At 52.8% G+C, this 16,647-nt stretch overlaps 3 gene segments (V, D, J or C); 1 reads left to right on the top strand and 2 right to left on the bottom strand.

Moving 5' to 3' along the window:
• Nucleotides 1-3,464: 3,464 nt before the first annotated feature.
• LOC119715071 (immunoglobulin heavy variable 3-11-like) lies at nucleotides 3,465-4,164 on the bottom strand. The segment is given in 2 exon segments: nucleotides 3,465-3,943; nucleotides 4,050-4,164. Coding segments are annotated over 2 exon segments (519 nt in total).
• A 4,789-nt stretch (nucleotides 4,165-8,953) lies between these two features.
• Nucleotides 8,954-9,591, top strand: LOC140000067 (Ig heavy chain V region 6.96-like). The segment is given in 2 exon segments: nucleotides 8,954-9,036; nucleotides 9,143-9,591. Coding segments are annotated over 2 exon segments (489 nt in total).
• A 2,642-nt stretch (nucleotides 9,592-12,233) lies between these two features.
• On the bottom strand, nucleotides 12,234-13,062 carry LOC140000063 (immunoglobulin heavy variable 3-23-like). The segment is given in 2 exon segments: nucleotides 12,234-12,811; nucleotides 12,918-13,062. Coding segments are annotated over 2 exon segments (618 nt in total).
• Between the last annotated feature and the right edge of the window lie 3,585 nt (nucleotides 13,063-16,647).

The following is a 16,647-nucleotide window of genomic DNA, read 5'->3' as shown; positions in this document are numbered from 1 at the left end:
TGCTGGTGGTGACATTAAAAATGGTCTTGGTGATGTTGACGGTCTTGGTATTGATTGTGGTGGTGGTGGTGGTGCTGCTGGTCACATTGGTCATCTTGATCACCCAAATCCCTGGCATTCCACCCCAAATCATTTCCTGAACCAAACTCATTCCATTGACCCCAAGGTACTAAATTAAGCCCAAATTTCCTAATCCATGACCCAAACTTGCACTAGGGGGTCCCTGACCCTGGTCTGAAAGGCCTCCGGCTTCACCTTCAGCAGCTACAACATGGAGTGGGTGCGACAGGCACCCGGGAAGGGGCTCGAAAACGTCGCGGGTATTTGGAGTGATGGTAAAATTTGGTACTTGCCGGCGGTGGAGGGACGCTTCACCATCTCCAGGAACAACGGGCAGAGCACGGCCACCCTGCAGATGAACAGCCTCAAGGCCGAGGACACCGCCACCTACTACTGCGCGAAAAATGCTGATAGTACTGGTTGTAAGGATCAAGGATCCCCCAGGCTGAGCCCACCGCTCTCTGTCCTTCCTCCGCAGGGCTGCGGGCGGCCGCGACGTTGGACGAGACCGGAGGGGGCCTAGTGAGTCCCGGGGGGTCCCTGGCCCTGGTCTGCAAGGGCTCCGACTTCAGCTTTAAAGACTACACCATGGAGTGGCTGCGACAGGCGCCTGGGAAGGGGTTGGAGTATGTTGCGGGTATCAGCTACAGTAGTAGTTACACAGTCTACGCGCCGGCGGTGAAAGGACGCTTCACCATCTCCAGGGACAACGCGCAGAGCACGGTCACCCTGCAGATGAACAGCCTCAAGGCCGAGGACACCGCCACCTACTACTGCGCGAAAGCTGATGGTAGTAGTTATAATTGGGGTTATCGGATTGATGGTGCTGCTGCAGCCCGTATTGCTACCACTGGTGTAAATCCCCAAAATGAATTTGGCTCTGCTGGACACCCGGCCTGCTGAATGCTGCCGGTACTGGTTGGGGTGGTGGTGGTGCCACTGGTGGGGGTGATGCTGGTGGTGGTGGTGGTGTTGGTGTCGGTGATGTTGATGGCACTGATAATTATCATGCTGTCGACGATGTCAACGGTGTTAATTATGATCAAAGAACCACGGACTCATAAAAAAATTTTGGAAAGGAGCTACAAGGTCACCTACTCCAACCATCCTCCTACCACCACGACTACCCACTAAACTACTAAGTGATGATGATGGTGATGACGATGAAGGTGCTGCTCACGCTGATATTGATCATTATGTTAATGAGGCTGATGGTGCTGCTGCCTTCATCCATGGCACAGGGAAAGGGCCTGGGCACAAGTTGTCCTGGCAACAAGAAGCATCTCCATCAGCACCACCAGCTCTGCCCGTTGTTCCTGGAGATGGTGAAGCGTCCCTTCACCGCCGACGCGTACTCTGTGTAACCACCACTGTTGTCAATACCCGCAAGCCACTCGAGCGCCTTCCCGGGTGCCTGTCGCACCCAGTTCATGCCGTAGCTGCTGAAGGTGAAGCCGGAGCCCTTGCAGACCAGGGTCAGGGACCCCCCAGGCTGAGCCCACCGCTCTCTGTCCTTCCTCCCCAGGGCTGCGGGCGGCTGCCACCTTGGATGAGTCCGGAGGGGGCCTCGTGAGTCCCGGGGGGTCCCTGACCCTGGTCTGCAAGGGCTCCGGCTTCACCTTCAGCAGCTACCAAATGCAGTGGGTGCGACAGGCACCCGGGAAGGGGCTCGAGTGGGTCGCGCGTATTAGCAACACTGGTAGTACCACAGGCTACGCGCCGGCGGTGAAGGGACGCTTCACCATCTCCAGGAACAACGGGCAGAGCACGCTCACCCTGCAGATGAACAGCCTCAAGGCCGAAGACACCGCCACCTACTACTGCGCGAAAGAAGCTGGTAGTGGTGGTTGGGGTTATGGTGAAGGTATTGCTGGTGCTGCTGATGCTGGAGCTGCTCGTGGCACTGGTTGTGGTACTGGTCATGCTGATGGTGTTGGTGATGGGCTTTGTGATGTTTATGACGGCGCTGGTGATGCTAATACTGTCAGCCATCAACACCACCAGCACTACCACCACTCCAACCAGCACCATAACCTTTCGCGCAGTAGTAGGTGGCGGTGTCTTCGGCCTTGAGGCTGTTCATCTGCAGGGTGAGCGTGCTCTGCCCGTCGTTCTTGGAGATGGTGAAGCGTCCCTTCACCGCCGGCGCGTAGACTGTGTAACTACCACTACTGGTAATACCCGCGACGAACTCGATCGCCTTCCCAGGTGCCTGTCGCACCCAAAACATGTCGTAGTAGCTGAAGGTGAAGCCGGAGGCCTTGCAGACCAGGGTCAGGGACCCCCCGGGACTCACGAGGCCCCCTCCGGACTCATCCAAGGTCTCGGCCGCCCGCAGCCCTGGGGAGGAAGGACAGAGAGCGGTGGGCTCAGCCTGGGGGGTCCCTGAGCCTGGTCTGCAAGGGCTCTGGCTTCACCTTCAGCAGCTACTGGATGTATTGGGTGCGACAGGCACCAGGGAAGGCACTCGAATATGTCGCACAAATTAACCCTGGTGGTAGTAGCACAGCCTACACGCCGGCGGTGAAGGGACGCTTCACCATCTCCAGGAACAATGGGCAGAGCACGCTTTGTGCATTAAATGTGTTCTAAACCTTGTAATTTTTATGTTTTAGCCTTTCATGGCTTCTTTTGCCCCACATAATTAGGTCTTTTGTAGAAAACTCACCCAAGGGGGCATTAATTGGGTTAACCCTCCTTGGGTTATTTCATTGCAGAGTTAATTCGTAATAAGTCAATGGAGCTCTCCACTCTCTGCCTTCCTCCCCAGGGCTTCACCTTCAGTGACTACGGCATGCAGTGGGTGCGACAGGCACCTGGGAAGGGGCTCGAGTTGGTCGCGGGTATTGACGATGATGGTAGTTACACAGAGTACGCGCCGGCGGTGAAGGGACGCTTCACCATCTCCAGGAACGACGGGCAGAGCACGGCCACCCTGCAGATGAACAGCCTCAAGGCCGAAGACACCGCCACCTACTACTGCGCGAAAAGTGCTAGTAGTCATACTACAGCTGCTGGTAGTGACATTGCTGGTGCTCCTGGTGCTGGTTACATCGATGGTTGGGGTGACATTAAAAATGCTCTTGGTGATGTTGACGGTCTTGGCATTGATTGTGGTGGTGGTGGTGCTGGTGGTGGTGGTGGTCACATCGCTCATCTTGATCACCCAATTCCCTGGCATTCCACCCCAAATCATTTGCTGAACCCAACTCATTCCATTGACCCCAATGTACTAAATTAAGCCCAAATTTACTGCTCCATGCCCCAAACTTGCACCAGGGAGTCCCTGATCCTGGCCTTCAAGGGCTTCGGCTTCACCTTCAGCAGCTACCACATGGGATGGGTGCAACGGGAACCCAGGAAGGGACTTGAGTACGTCGCGGGTATTCAGAGCGATGGTAGCACATGGCACGACCCTGTTACGAGCAGTAGTAGCAGACCAACACGCAGGCAGAGCTGGGATGAGTTGTGTTGGGACCTTGCCATGGGCTGTGGATGAGACCAGCAGCACCAGCAGCACAAGCAGCACCAGCAACAGCATCCATCCAACCAATACCAGTACAACCAGTACGAGCATAACTTCTCGCGCAGTAGTAGGTGGCGGTGTCTTCGGCCTTGAGGCTGTTCATCTGCAGGGTGGCCGTGCTCTGCCCGTCGTTCCTGGAGATGGTGAAGCGTCCCTTCACCGCCGGCGCGTAGTTTGTGTAACTACCACTGCTAATACCCGCGACGAACTCGAGCCCCTTCCCGGGTGCCTGTCGCACCCACTCCATGTCGTAGCTGCTGAAGGTGAAGCCGGAGGCCTTGCAGACCAGGGTCAGGGATCCCCCGGGACTCACGAGGCCCCCTCCGGACTCATCCAAGGTCTCGGCCGCCCGCAGCCCTGGGGAGGAAGGACAGAGAGCGGTGGGCTCAGCCGCACGGCACGGGCCCCCGCACGGCCGTGGGGAGCCGGGGCCGCCGGCAGCCTCCGCGGGACCGGGCCCTACCTGGGACGGCGGCCAGGAGGAGGAGGAGGGCGAAGGCGTGAGGCCGAGGACTCATGGTGGGGAAGGGAAGGGGTGCTGGGTGCTGTGGGGACGCTGCGTATTTGAAGGCGCCCAAGGGGGCATTAATTGGGTTAACTCTCCTTGGGTTATTTAAATGCACTGAGGTATTTTGTAATAAGTCAACGAAGTCCAGCGCTCTCTGTCCTTCCTCCCCAGGGCTGCGGGCGGCCGAGACCTTGGATGAGTCCGGAGGGGGCCTCGTGAGTCCCGGGGGGTCCCTGACCCTGGTCTGCAAGGGCTCCGGCTTCACCTTCAGCAGCTGGGGCATGCAGTGGGTGCGACAGGCACCTGGGAAGGGGCTCGAATACGTCGGTGCTATTAGCACTGGTGGTGGTTGGACAGGCTACGCGCCGGCGGTGGAGGGACGCTTCACCATCTCCAGGGACAACGGGCAGAGCACGCTCACCCTGCAGATGAACAGCCTCAAGGCCGAAGACACCGCCACCTACTACTGCGCGAAAGAAGCTGGTGGTGGTGGTTGGGGTTATGGTGAAGGTATTGCTGGTGCTGCTGATGCTGGAGCTGCTCGTGGCACTGGTTGTGGTACTGGTCATGCTGATGGTGTTGGTGATGGTGTTTGTGATGTTTATGATGGCCTTGGTGATGATAATATTGGCAGCCATCAACACCACCAGCACTACCACCACTCCAACCAGCACCATAACTTTTCGCACAGTAGTAGGTGGCGGTGTCTTCGGCCTTGAGGCTGTTCATCTGCAGGGTGAGCGTGCTCTGCCCGTTGTTCCTGGAGATGGTGAAGCGTCCCTTCACTGCCGGCGCGTAGTCTGTGGTACCATCAGTGTTAATAGCTGCAACGTATTCGAGCCCCTTCCCGGGTGCCTGTCGCACCCAATACATGCTGTAGTTGCTGAAGGTGAAGCCGGAGCCCTTGCAGACCAGGGTCAGGGACCCGCCGGGACTCACGAGGGTCCCTCCAGATTCATCCAACATCAAGGCCGCCCGCAGCCCTGGGGAGGAAGGACAGAGAGAGGTGGGCTCAGCCTCAATAATCCCTGACCCTGGTCTGCAAGGGCTCCGGCTTTGACTTCAGCAGCTACAACATGGGATGGATCCGACAGGCACCCGGGAAGGCTCTTGAGTTCGTCACGAGTATTAGCAGCGATGGTAGTACCACAAGATACGCGCCGGCAGTGAAGGGACGCTTCACCATCTCCAGGAACAATGGGCAGAGCACGCTCACCCTGCAGATGAACAGCCTCAAGGCCGAAGACACCGCCACCTACTACTGCGCGAGAGACTATCGTGGTGGTCAGGCTCTTGATGGTGCTGCTGGTGGTGCTGACAGTATTGGTGCCCTTCCTGATGATGACCATGGTGGCGTTGGTGCTGGTGCTGTCCGTATTCATGGTGAGAAGAGCTGCGGGAAGCTGGGACTGGTTGTGTCGGGTGTATTCCCTGGGCCATGAACAATGCCAGCAGCTCCAGCAGCACCACCAATCTCACCAGGATGAGCACAACTACCATAACCACTACCAGCATAACCTCTCGCGCAGTAGTAGGTGGCGGTGTCTTCGGCCTTGAGGCTGTTCATCTGCAGGGTGAGCGTGCTCTGCCCGTCGTTCCTGGAGATGGTGAAGCGTCCCTTCACCGCCGGCGCGTAGTAAGTGCTACTACCACCAGGGTTAATTTGTGCGACATATTCGAGCGCCTTCCCTGGTGCCTGTCGCACCCAATACATCCAGTAGCTGCTGAAGGTGTATCCGGAGCCCTTGCAGACCAGGGTCAGGGACCCCCCAGGACTCAGAAGCCCACCGCTCTCTGTCCTTCCTCCCCAGGGCTGCGGGCGGCCGAGACCTTGGATGAGTCCGGAGGGGGCCTCGTGAGTCCTGGGGGGTCCCTGACCCTGGTCTGCAAGGCCTCCGGCTTCACCTTCAGCAGCAACGAAATGTATTGGGTGCGACAGGCACCCGGGAAGGGGCTCGAGTTCGTCGCGGGTATTTACAGCAGTGGTAGTGGCACATACTACGCGCCGGCGGTGAAGGGACGCTTCACCATCTCCAGGAACAACGGGCAGAGCACGGCCACCCTGCAGATGAACAGCCTCAAGGCCGAAGACACCGCCACCTACTACTGCGCGAAATGTGCTTACGGTGGTTCTTGTGATCCTAATGAAATTGATGCTGCTCCTGGTGCTGCTGGTGATATTTGTTCTGGTTCTGGTCCTGATAATCGTACTGGTGATGTTAGTATTTTGACCCATCAACGCCATCAGCACTATCAATACTCCAACCACCACTATCATCACCTCTCGCGCAGTAGTACGTGGCGGTGTCTTCGGCCTTGAGGCTGTTCATCTGCAGGGTGGCCGTGCTCTGCCCGTTGTTCCTGGAGATGGTAAAGCGTCCCTTCACCGCCGACGCGTAGTATGTGCTACTACCATCGCTGTTAATACTCGCGACCCTTTCGAGCGCCTTCCCGGGTGCCTGTCGCACCCACTGCATGCCGTAGCTGCTGAAGGTGTATCCGGAGCCCTTGCAGACCAGGGTCAGGGACCCCCCGGGACTCACGAGGCCCCCTCTGGACTCATCCAAGGTCTCGGCCGCCCGCAGCCCTGGGGAGGAAGGACAGAGAGCGGTGGGCTCAGCCTCGGGGAGCCTTGACCTGGGTCTGCAAGGGCTCGGACTTCAGCTTCAGCTACTACGGCATGAACTGGGTGCGACAGGCACCCGGGAAGGGGCTCGAGTACGTCGCGAGTATTAACAGCAGTGGTAGTAGCACTTACTACGCGCCGGCGGTGAAGGGACGCTTCACCATCTCCAGGAACAACGGGCAGAGCACGCTCACCCTGCAGATGAACAGCCTCAAGGCCGAAGACACCGCCACCTACTACTGCGCGAAAAGTGCTAGTAGTTATACTACAGCTGCTGGTAGTGACATTGCTGGTGCTCCTGGTGCTGGTTACATTGATGCTGGTGGTGACATTAAAAATGGTCTTGGTGATGTTGACGGTCTTGGCATTGATTGTGGTGGTGGTGGTGGTGGTGGTGGTGGTGGTGCTGGTCACATCGCTCATCTTGATCACCCAGATCCCTGGCATTCCACCCCAAATAATTTGCTGAACCTTCAGCAGCTACGGCATGGACTGGGTGCAACAGGCAGCCGGGAAGGGGCTCGAAGCAGTCGCGGGTATTGACGATGATGGTAGTTACACAGAGTACGCGCCGGCGGTGAAGGGACGCTTCACCATCTCCAGGAACAACGGGCAGAGCACGGCCACCCTGCAGATGAACAGCCTCAAGGCCGAAGACACCGCCACCTACTACTGCACGAGAGGTGGTGCTGGTAGTGCTTGGAGTGGTGGTAGAGCTGGTAGTGTTAATGGCTGAAAATATTAGAGTCACCAGGACCATCATAAATATCACCAACAGCATCACCAACACCATCAGCCTGACCAGTACCACAACCAGTGTTTCCAGCAGCTCCAGCACCAACAGCACCATCAACCCAAGCAGGAGCACCACCACCATAACTACCAGCAGCTTTCGCGCAGTAGTAGGTGGCGGTGTCTTCGGCCTTGAGGCTGTTCATCTGCAGGGTGGCCGTGCTCTGCCCGTTGTTCCTGGAGATGGTGAAGCGTCCCTTCACCGCCGGCGCGTACCATGGGCTACTACCATCACTGTAAATGCTCGCGACCCACTCGAGCCCCTTCCCGGGCGCCTGTCGCACCCATGCCATGTGGTAGCTGCTGAAGGGGAAGCCGGAGATGTTTGGGACTACCCATGCACTGCAGCGAGCTCTGTGTTACCCCCAGTATCACAACATTTTGTTCCAAAATATAAATTACATTCCTATTTTTGGCCACCCTTCTCCCAAATAGAAGAACGCGTTGCCTCTTATGCTTACTCTTGACCTCAGTATGGTCATGCTTTTGCCCTTTCATGGGTATTTTTGCCCCAAATACAGAGGTGTTTGGCTCTAGATTCCCTCTTTGCCCCAAATATGAGCACCTGGCCCATTTTCAGGGGCAATGTGGCCACAAAATGGGGGGTCTTTGCCATTTATGGATATTTTTCAACCCAAATAATACACATTTCTTACTTTTTAACACCAGTTTGAATGAAATTGGGGTGTTGATTATTATCCTCTTCATTAACGCACATATTACATGGATTTTTTTCCTCCTTTTCCTTTTTTTCCCAGAATACTAACATATTTTTAACACTTTGGGGCCAGCTGAGTCCAAAATGTGGGAATGTCTTTATACTTTTTATATAAAAACCCCCGATTTGAGAAGTTTTTGCTGAGACCTGCAGCGCTGCCCAGCCAAGCGCAGCCAGCCAGATGTTTGTGCGGGGGCTATTTCTGGGCAGAAAACCGAGTTATTTTGGTACGGCCTGAAACCTCAGCAGCTGGAGCAGCCCCAAAACACGGCTGCTTTCTGTTTTCTGAGTCCATTTTAGAGGAAATTGCAATTCAATTACTCAGCGTTAATATCAAATAACCCATCCCATTAAATATTTCCATGTCATAAGTGATCAGGGATCACGATGAAATAACTCAAAGCACCCCATGAATTAGTGCGGAGTAAAGAATTAAACAGAATAATGAAGAAATGAAACAAATGCTAGTCAAAGATCAAAATGAAATAATTACAGAGGCCCAATTAGAATATGGTGGAAGATACAAAAAAAATCAACTTTGTTGAGTTCCTTTTCTTCACCAAAGAACCACAATGAGTTCCAGATAAGAATCAACCATGAAATAATTGAGTGCATGCAATTAATGACTGTGTGGCATGGAATGCAATGAAATACCCCAAGGACGAAACACAATGAACGCTTACTCTTGGCACCTTCAAATACGGCCGTCAACAGCGTCCCAACAGCACCCAGCACCCCTTCAATCCCCACTATGAATCCTCGGCCTCACGCCTTCGCCCTCCTCCTCCTCCTGGCCGCCGTCCCAGGTAGGGCCCGGTCCCGCGGAGGCTGCCGGCGGCCCCGGCTCCCCACGGCCGTGCGGGGGCCCGTGCCGTGCGGCTGAGCCCACCGCTCTCTGTCCTTCCTCCCCAGGGCTGCGGGCGGCCGAGACCTTGGATGAGTCCGGAGGGGGCCTCGTGAGTCCCGGGGGGTCCCTGACCCTGGTCTGCAAGGGCTCCGGCTTCACCTTCAGTGACTACGGCATGAGATGGGTGCGACAGGCACCCGGGAAGGGGCTCGAAGATATCGCAGCTATTAGCAAGGATGGTAGTTGGACAGGCTACGCGCCGGCGGTGAAGGGACGCTTCACCATCTCCAGGGACAACGGGCAGAGCACGCTCACCCTGCAGATGAACAGCCTCAAGGCCGAAGACACCGCCACCTACTACTGCGCGAAATATGCTTACAGTGGTGCTGGTAGTGGTGCTGGTGAGATTGCTGATGCTGCTGGTTATGGTGGTTGTGGTGCTGGTCGTGCTGATGGTGTTGGTGATGGTCTTCATGACGTTGTTGATGGTGCCAGGTAAACTGGTAGTGGTTGGTGTGGTGGTAGTGCCAGTGATGTTGATTGCTGACAATATAAATATCACCAGCACCATCATAAAGACCAGAACCAGAACCACCAGTACCAGCAGCAGCAGCACCAGCAATCTCATCAGCACCACCAGTACCACTACCAGCACGTTTCGCGCAGTAGTAGGTGGCGGTGTCTTCGGCCTTGAGGCTGTTCATCTGCAGGGTGGCCGTGCTCTGCCCGTTGTTCCTGGAGATGGTGAAGCGTCCCTGAATCGCCGGCACGTAGTATGTGCCACTACCACTGCTAATACCCGCGACAAACTCGAGCCCCTTCCCGGGTGCCTGTCGCACCCAATGCATGGCGTAGCTGCTGAAGGAGAAGCCGGAGATGTTTGGGACTATCCAAGGACTGCTGTGAGATCTGAAGAGACGAGATGTGGTGCCAGATGGCCGCACGGCAGCAGAGGCTGGTGGAGGGAAGGGAGATGTGGAGGAGCTGAGTGACAGGAAGCACAGTGCTCGGGTTCTCTGAGTGTGAAGGGGGCCTCGTGAGTCCCGGGGGGTCCCTGACCCTGGTCTGCAAGGGCTCCGGCTTCACCTTCAGCAGCTACGCCATGGAGTGGGTGCGACAGGCGCCTGGGAAGGCGCTCGAGTTCATCGCGAGTATTAACAGCGGTGGTAGTAGCACATGGTACTTGCCGGCGGTGAAGGGACGCTTCACCATCTCCAGGAACAACGGGCAGAGCACGCTCACCCTGCAGATGAACAGCCTCAAGGCCGAAGACACCGCCACCTACTACTCCGTGAAAGGTGGTGGTGGTGCTGGTAGTGGTTGGTGTGCTGGTGGAGTTGATGGCTGACAATATTAACATCACCAGCATCATAACCAGCACCAGCAGCACCACCACCAGCAGCAACAGGAACCTCAGCAACATAACCCCAACAACCACTACCAGCTTCTTTCGCGCAGTAGTAGGTGGCGGTGTCTTCAGCCTTGAGGCTGTTCATCTGCAGGGTGGCCGTGCTCTGCCCGTTGTTCCTGGAGATGGTGAAGCGTCCCTTCACCGCCGGCGCGTAGCCTGTGTAACTACCACTACCGGTAATACTCGCGACGAACTCGAGCCCCTTCCCAGGTGCCTGTCGCACCCAATACATGTAGAAGTCACTGAAGGTGAAGCCGGAGGCCTTGCAGACCAGGGTCAGGGACTATTGAGGCTGAGCCCACCGCTCTCTGTCCTTCCTCCCCAGGGCTGCGGGCGGCCGAGACCTTGGATGAGTCTGGAGGGGGTCGAGTGAGTCCCGGGGGGTCCCTGACCCTGGTCTGCAAGGCCTCCGGCTTCACCTTCAGCAGCAACAGCATGTATTGGGTTCGACAGGCACCTCGGAAGGGTCTTGAATTCGTCGCGTATATTAGCAGCAGTGGTAGTTACACAAACTACGCGCCGGCGGTGAAGGGACGCTTCACCATCTCCAGGAACAACGGGCAGAGCACGGCCACCCTGCAGATGAACAGCCTCAAGGCCGAAGACACCGCCACCTACTACTGCGCAAAATGTGCTGGTAGTGGTTGTGCTTATGCTGCTAGGATTGCTGGTGCTGCTGGTGCTGGAGCTGCTGGTGACACTGGTTGTGGTACTGGTCATGCTGATGGTGTTGGTGATGGTTTTGTGATGATCATAATGCTCCAGGTGATGCTAATATTGTCAGCCATCAACACACGAGCACAATCACCACTCCAACAACCACTAGCACTTCTCACGCAGTAGTAGGTGGCGGTGTCTTCGGCCTTGAGGCTGTTCATCTGCAGGGTGAGCGTGCTCTGCCCGTTGTTCCTGGAGATGGTGAAGCGTCCCTCCACCGCCGGCGCGTAGTATGTGCCACTACCATCGTTCTCAATACCCGCGACGAACTCGAGCCCCTTCCCAGGTGCCTGTCGCACCCATCTCATGCCGTAGCTGCTGAAGGTGAAGCCGGAGCCCTTGCAGACCAGGGTCAGGGACTACCCAGGCTGAGCCCACCGCTCTCTGTCCTTCCTCCCCAGGGCTGCGGGCGGCCGCCACCTTGGATGAGTCCGGAGGGGGCCTCGTGAGTCCCGGGGGGTCCCTGACCCTGGTCTGCAAGGGCTCCGGATACACCTTCAGCAGCTACAGCATGCAGTGGGTGCGACAGGCACCCGGGAAGGGGCTCGAGTACGTCGCAGGTATTGAGAGTGATGGTGACACATGGTACGCGCCGGCGGTGCAGGGACGCTTCACCATCTCCAGGAACAACGGGCAGAGCACGGCCACCCTGCAGATGAACAGCCTCAAGGCCGAAGACACCGCCACCTACTACTGCGCGAGAAGTTATGCTCGTACTGGTTGTACTGGTATTGGTTGGATGGATGCTGTTGCTGGTGCTGCTGGTGCTGCTGGTGCTGCTGGTCTCATCCACAGCCCATGGCCAGGTCCCAACACAACTCATCCCAGCTCTGCCTGCGTGTTGGTCTGCTACTACTGCTCGTAACGTGGTCGTGCCACGTGCTACCATCGCTCTGAATACCCGCGACGTACTCAAGTCCCTTCCTGGGTTCCCGTTGCACCCATCCCATGTGGTAGCTGCTGAAGGTGAAGCCGGAGCCCTTGAAGGCCAGGATCAGCGACCCCCTGGTGCAAGTTTGGGGCATGGAGCAGTAAATTTGGGCTTAATTTAGTACCTTGGGGTCAGTGGAATGAGTTGGGTTCAGCAAATGATTTGGGGTGGAATGCCAGGGATTTGGGTGATCAAGATGACCAATGTGACCAGCAGCACCACCACCAAAACCACGATCACCACCACAATCAATGCCAAGACCGTCAACATCACCAAGACCATTTTTAATGTCACCACCAGCATCAATGTAACCAGCACCAGGAGCACCAGCAATGTCACTACCAGCAGCTGTAGTATAACCACTAGCACTTTTCGCGCAGTAGTAGGTGGCGGTGTCTTCGGCCTTGAGGCTGTTCATCTGCAGGGTGAGCGTGCTCTGCCCGTTGTTCCTGGAGATGGTGAAGCGTCCCTTCACCGCCGGCGCGTAGTAAGTGCTACTACCACTGCTGTTAATACTCGCGACGTACTCGAGCCCCTTCCCGGGTGCCTGTCGCATCCATCCCATGCCGTAGCTGCTGAAGGTGAAGCCGGAGCCCTTGCAGACCAGGGTCAGGGACCCCCCGGGACTCACGAGGCCCCCTCCGGACTCATCCAAGGTCTCGGCCGCCCGCAGCCCTGGGGAGGAAGGACAGAGAGCGGTGGGCTCAGCCGCACGGCACGGGCCCCCGCACGGCCGTGGGGAGCCGGGGCCGCCGGCAGCCTCCGCGGGACCGGGCCCTACCTGGGACGGCGGCCAGGAGGAGGAGGAGGGCGAAGGCGTGAGGCCGAGGACTCATGGTGGGGAAGGGAAGGGGTGCTGGGTGCTGTTGGGACTCTGTTGACGGCCGTATTTAAAGGCGCCCGGAGGGGGGTATTTGCATGGGGAGCGGGCTTCGAGGCGGGGGGGGGGGTCGGTTTCATGGGGAGGGGCCTGGAGCGGGTTTCGCGCCACGCTCGTTAGCGGCGCGCATCGGGATGGTTAATTGCCATCCTTGATTGGCGCCCGACGGTTGAGCGCGGCGATTCGTCTCGTTGCGCTCTCTGCCATGCGTTAATTGGGCGCGCTGAGTTGTTTAATTGCTGGCCTTGTCATGGACTCATCGTCATCCTTCGTTATTTCATCACATTCCCTACAATATCCTAATTAATTTGGTTGATTAAATTCTTTAATTGCAATTTTTGACATGAATTTATCACCTTTCCTCATTGATTTATTTAATTTTAATCTCCGTCATGACTCTAATTGAGCCCACTTAATTATTTCGTTGCAATCTTCAACATAAACTCATCGTGTTCCCTCGTTATTTCATCACATTCCCTACAATATCCTAATTAATTTGGTTGATTAAATTCTTTAATTGCAATCTTTGACATGAATTTATCACGTTTCCTCATTGATTTATTTAATTTTAATCCCCGTCATGACTCTAATTGAGCCCACTTAATTATTTCATTGCAATCTTCAACGTAAACTCATCGTGTTCCCTCGTTATTTCATCGCATTCCCTACCATATCCTAATTAATTTGGTTGATTAAATTCTTTAATTGCAATCTTTGACATGAATTTATTGTGTTTCCTCCCTGAGTTAATTCATTGCATTAACTACAATGGACTCATTAATTGGGATAATTGACTAATTGCATTGTAATCGTTGACGAACTCTTGTGTTTCTTCATTGACTTATTTCCTCGTAATTTCAGCAATTTCATTGTGATTTCAGCTATACAATCACTAATTGAGTGCTCAGAATTATTTAATTGCAATCTTTGACACAAACTCATGACTTTCCTCGTTATGTCTTTGTAATCTTCACCGTGTGTTCGTTAATTGGGCTCATCAAATTATTTCCTTGCTATTTTTGGCGTGAATTCATCATTTTTGGGCGTGGGGTCATCCCACTCCAATCCCCACCATCTTCTCATTACCTTTGTGCACTGGATTAATTAATTAATTGGAATCATTTCCGCATGCTCGTCGCTTGCCTGCATTACTTCGTTGCACCCTCTGCCTGATAAGTTAATTAATTGCAGCCTCATCAGCGCCCTCATGCTGTGCACACGTCAAACTGCAAAGTCTCAGATTTTGGGTTTTTTAATTGCAGTCTGAGCTAATTGCTGGTGTGCAGGGAGAGTTTTAATTGCAATCACGAGCTCATCACCTACGTGGAATTAATTATTTAATTGCAACCTCTTCCATGCAATCATCGCTTACAGACCTTTAATTATTTAATTGCAATCTCTGCAGCCTGCTCATCAATTATGGAGAATCAATTATTTAATTACAATTTCCCTCATCACTTATGGATAATCAATTATTTAATTGAAGACTCTTATATATAAACAACACTTATTGGCAATAAATTATTCAATTGCAATCTCTTTTATATAATTATCACTTTTTGGCAATAAATTATTTAATTTAATCTCTTTTATGTAATCAACAATTATTGGGATCAAATTATTTAATTACCTTTTTTTTTTTCCATGTAATCATTGCTCAAGGACTTGGAATTATTTAATTGCAGTCTCCGGGGTCTGCTCATCGCTTAATTATTCAACCATTTATTTATTTATTTATTTAATAATTCAACCGTTCGATTACCCAATTATTTATTTATTTAATCGTCCCGCTATTTATTTATTTATTTATTTATTTATTTATTTATTTATTTATTTATTTATTTATTTATTGTTTTTTTAATTTATCTATTTATCTATTTATCTATCTATCTATCTATTTATTTATTTATTTATTTATTTATTTATTTATCTATTTATCTATTTATCTGCCTATCTATTTATCCAATTATTCATTTAATTGAACGATTATTTAATTATTTAATTATTTTATTGATTATTTTTTTAAATAAATTATTTAATTGAAGTTTTCACCACGTAATCATCACTCATTGAGAACGAATTATTTAATTATGATTTCTCCCATATAATGATCATTTATGGGCCTTGAATTACTTAATTGCGATCTCTCCCGTGCAATTATCATTTGTGGATGTGTAATTAATTAATTGCATTCTCTCCCGTGACATCATCACTTATGGACATTGAATTAATTGCAATCCCTCCCGTGCAATTATCACTTATGGGCACTGAGTGATTTAATTGCATTTAATTGCAATTATCACTTATGGATGTGTAATTAATTAATTGCAATCTCTCACATGCAATTAGCACTCGTGGACGTGTAATTAATTAATTGCAATCTCCTCCCCTACAACCTTCCCGGCACGGAGCTTTTGTGCCCACGGCGCCTTCCCGCCCCCGGCCCCAGGTGTGGAGGCAAAAAATGGGTCCAGAAAACAGAAAACAGCCACGTTTCGGGGCTGCTCCAGCTGCTGAGGTTTCAGGCGGTACCAAAATAACTCGTTTTCTGCCCAGAAATAGCCCCCGCGCAGACACCTGGCTGGCTGCGCTTGGGTGGGCACCCGAGGCAGGGCTGAAGGGCTCAGCAAAAACTTCTCAAATTGGGGGTTTCCAGCCTAGAATTGGGATGAATTCCCGCATTTTGGACTCAGCTGGCCCAAAAATGTTAAAAATGAATGCGTATTTTGGAAAAAATGGGAAAAAGAGGAAAAAAATCCATCTGATAGGTGTCTAAATGGCAAGAATAATAATCAACATCCCATTTTGATGAATTTTAGTGTTAAAAAGCAGGAATTGTGTATTATTTGCACCAAACTATCAAGAAAAGGTAAAGAATCCTCATCATGGGGCCACAATGCCCCCCAGAATGAGTCAAATACTCATGTTTTGGGGTAAAGAAGGCATATAGAGCCAAACATGAGCACATTTGGGGCAAAAATAGCCAGGAAAGGGCAAAAAATGCCCCTACTGAGGTCAAGAGGTGATGAGACCCTGTATTTGGAGGAAAGATGGTCAGAAATGGGAAAATACTTTTATTTTTGGAGTCTGAATGCTCAAAACCGGCAGAAAAATATCTGTATTTGGGATCAAAATGGACAAAGGGGCAAAAGTATTCCCATTTTTGGCAAATTTTTTAAGCCCAAATTCCCTTCCCTGAGCCCAAATTCCATTCTCTGAGCCCAAATTCCATTCTTCAAGCCCAAATTCCCTTAAACGAACCCAAATTCCCAACTCCGAGCCCAACATCTTGCACCAAGCCCAAAGCCAGGTTCCCCTCGTTGCCTAGATGGCCACTTTTTCACCCAAATATCAATGAGTTTGGGTCCATATGTTGAGTTTGGGGACAAATATGGAGATATTTTTGCTTTGAACACCTTTTTGGACAAAATACATGCATCTTTTGGAATTTTAGGGTAATTTCCTGCAGCACCCATCGCAGAATGGGTTGAATCTGCCCAGATTTGGCTACACCTGGGCCTTTTTATGTTAACCCTTCGATGGTTGGACGATGAAACTGCTCTGCCAGGTCAACCCCGGGGCTGCGGGTGTCCACCTACTACTGCGTGAAAAGTGCTAGTAGTTATACTAC

This window comes from Anas platyrhynchos, chromosome 31 (genome assembly GCF_047663525.1).
Source record: "Anas platyrhynchos isolate ZD024472 breed Pekin duck chromosome 31, IASCAAS_PekinDuck_T2T, whole genome shotgun sequence".
Classification (NCBI taxonomy): Eukaryota; Metazoa; Chordata; class Aves; order Anseriformes; family Anatidae; genus Anas; species Anas platyrhynchos.
This window is presented reverse-complemented; position numbering and strand designations above follow the sequence as displayed.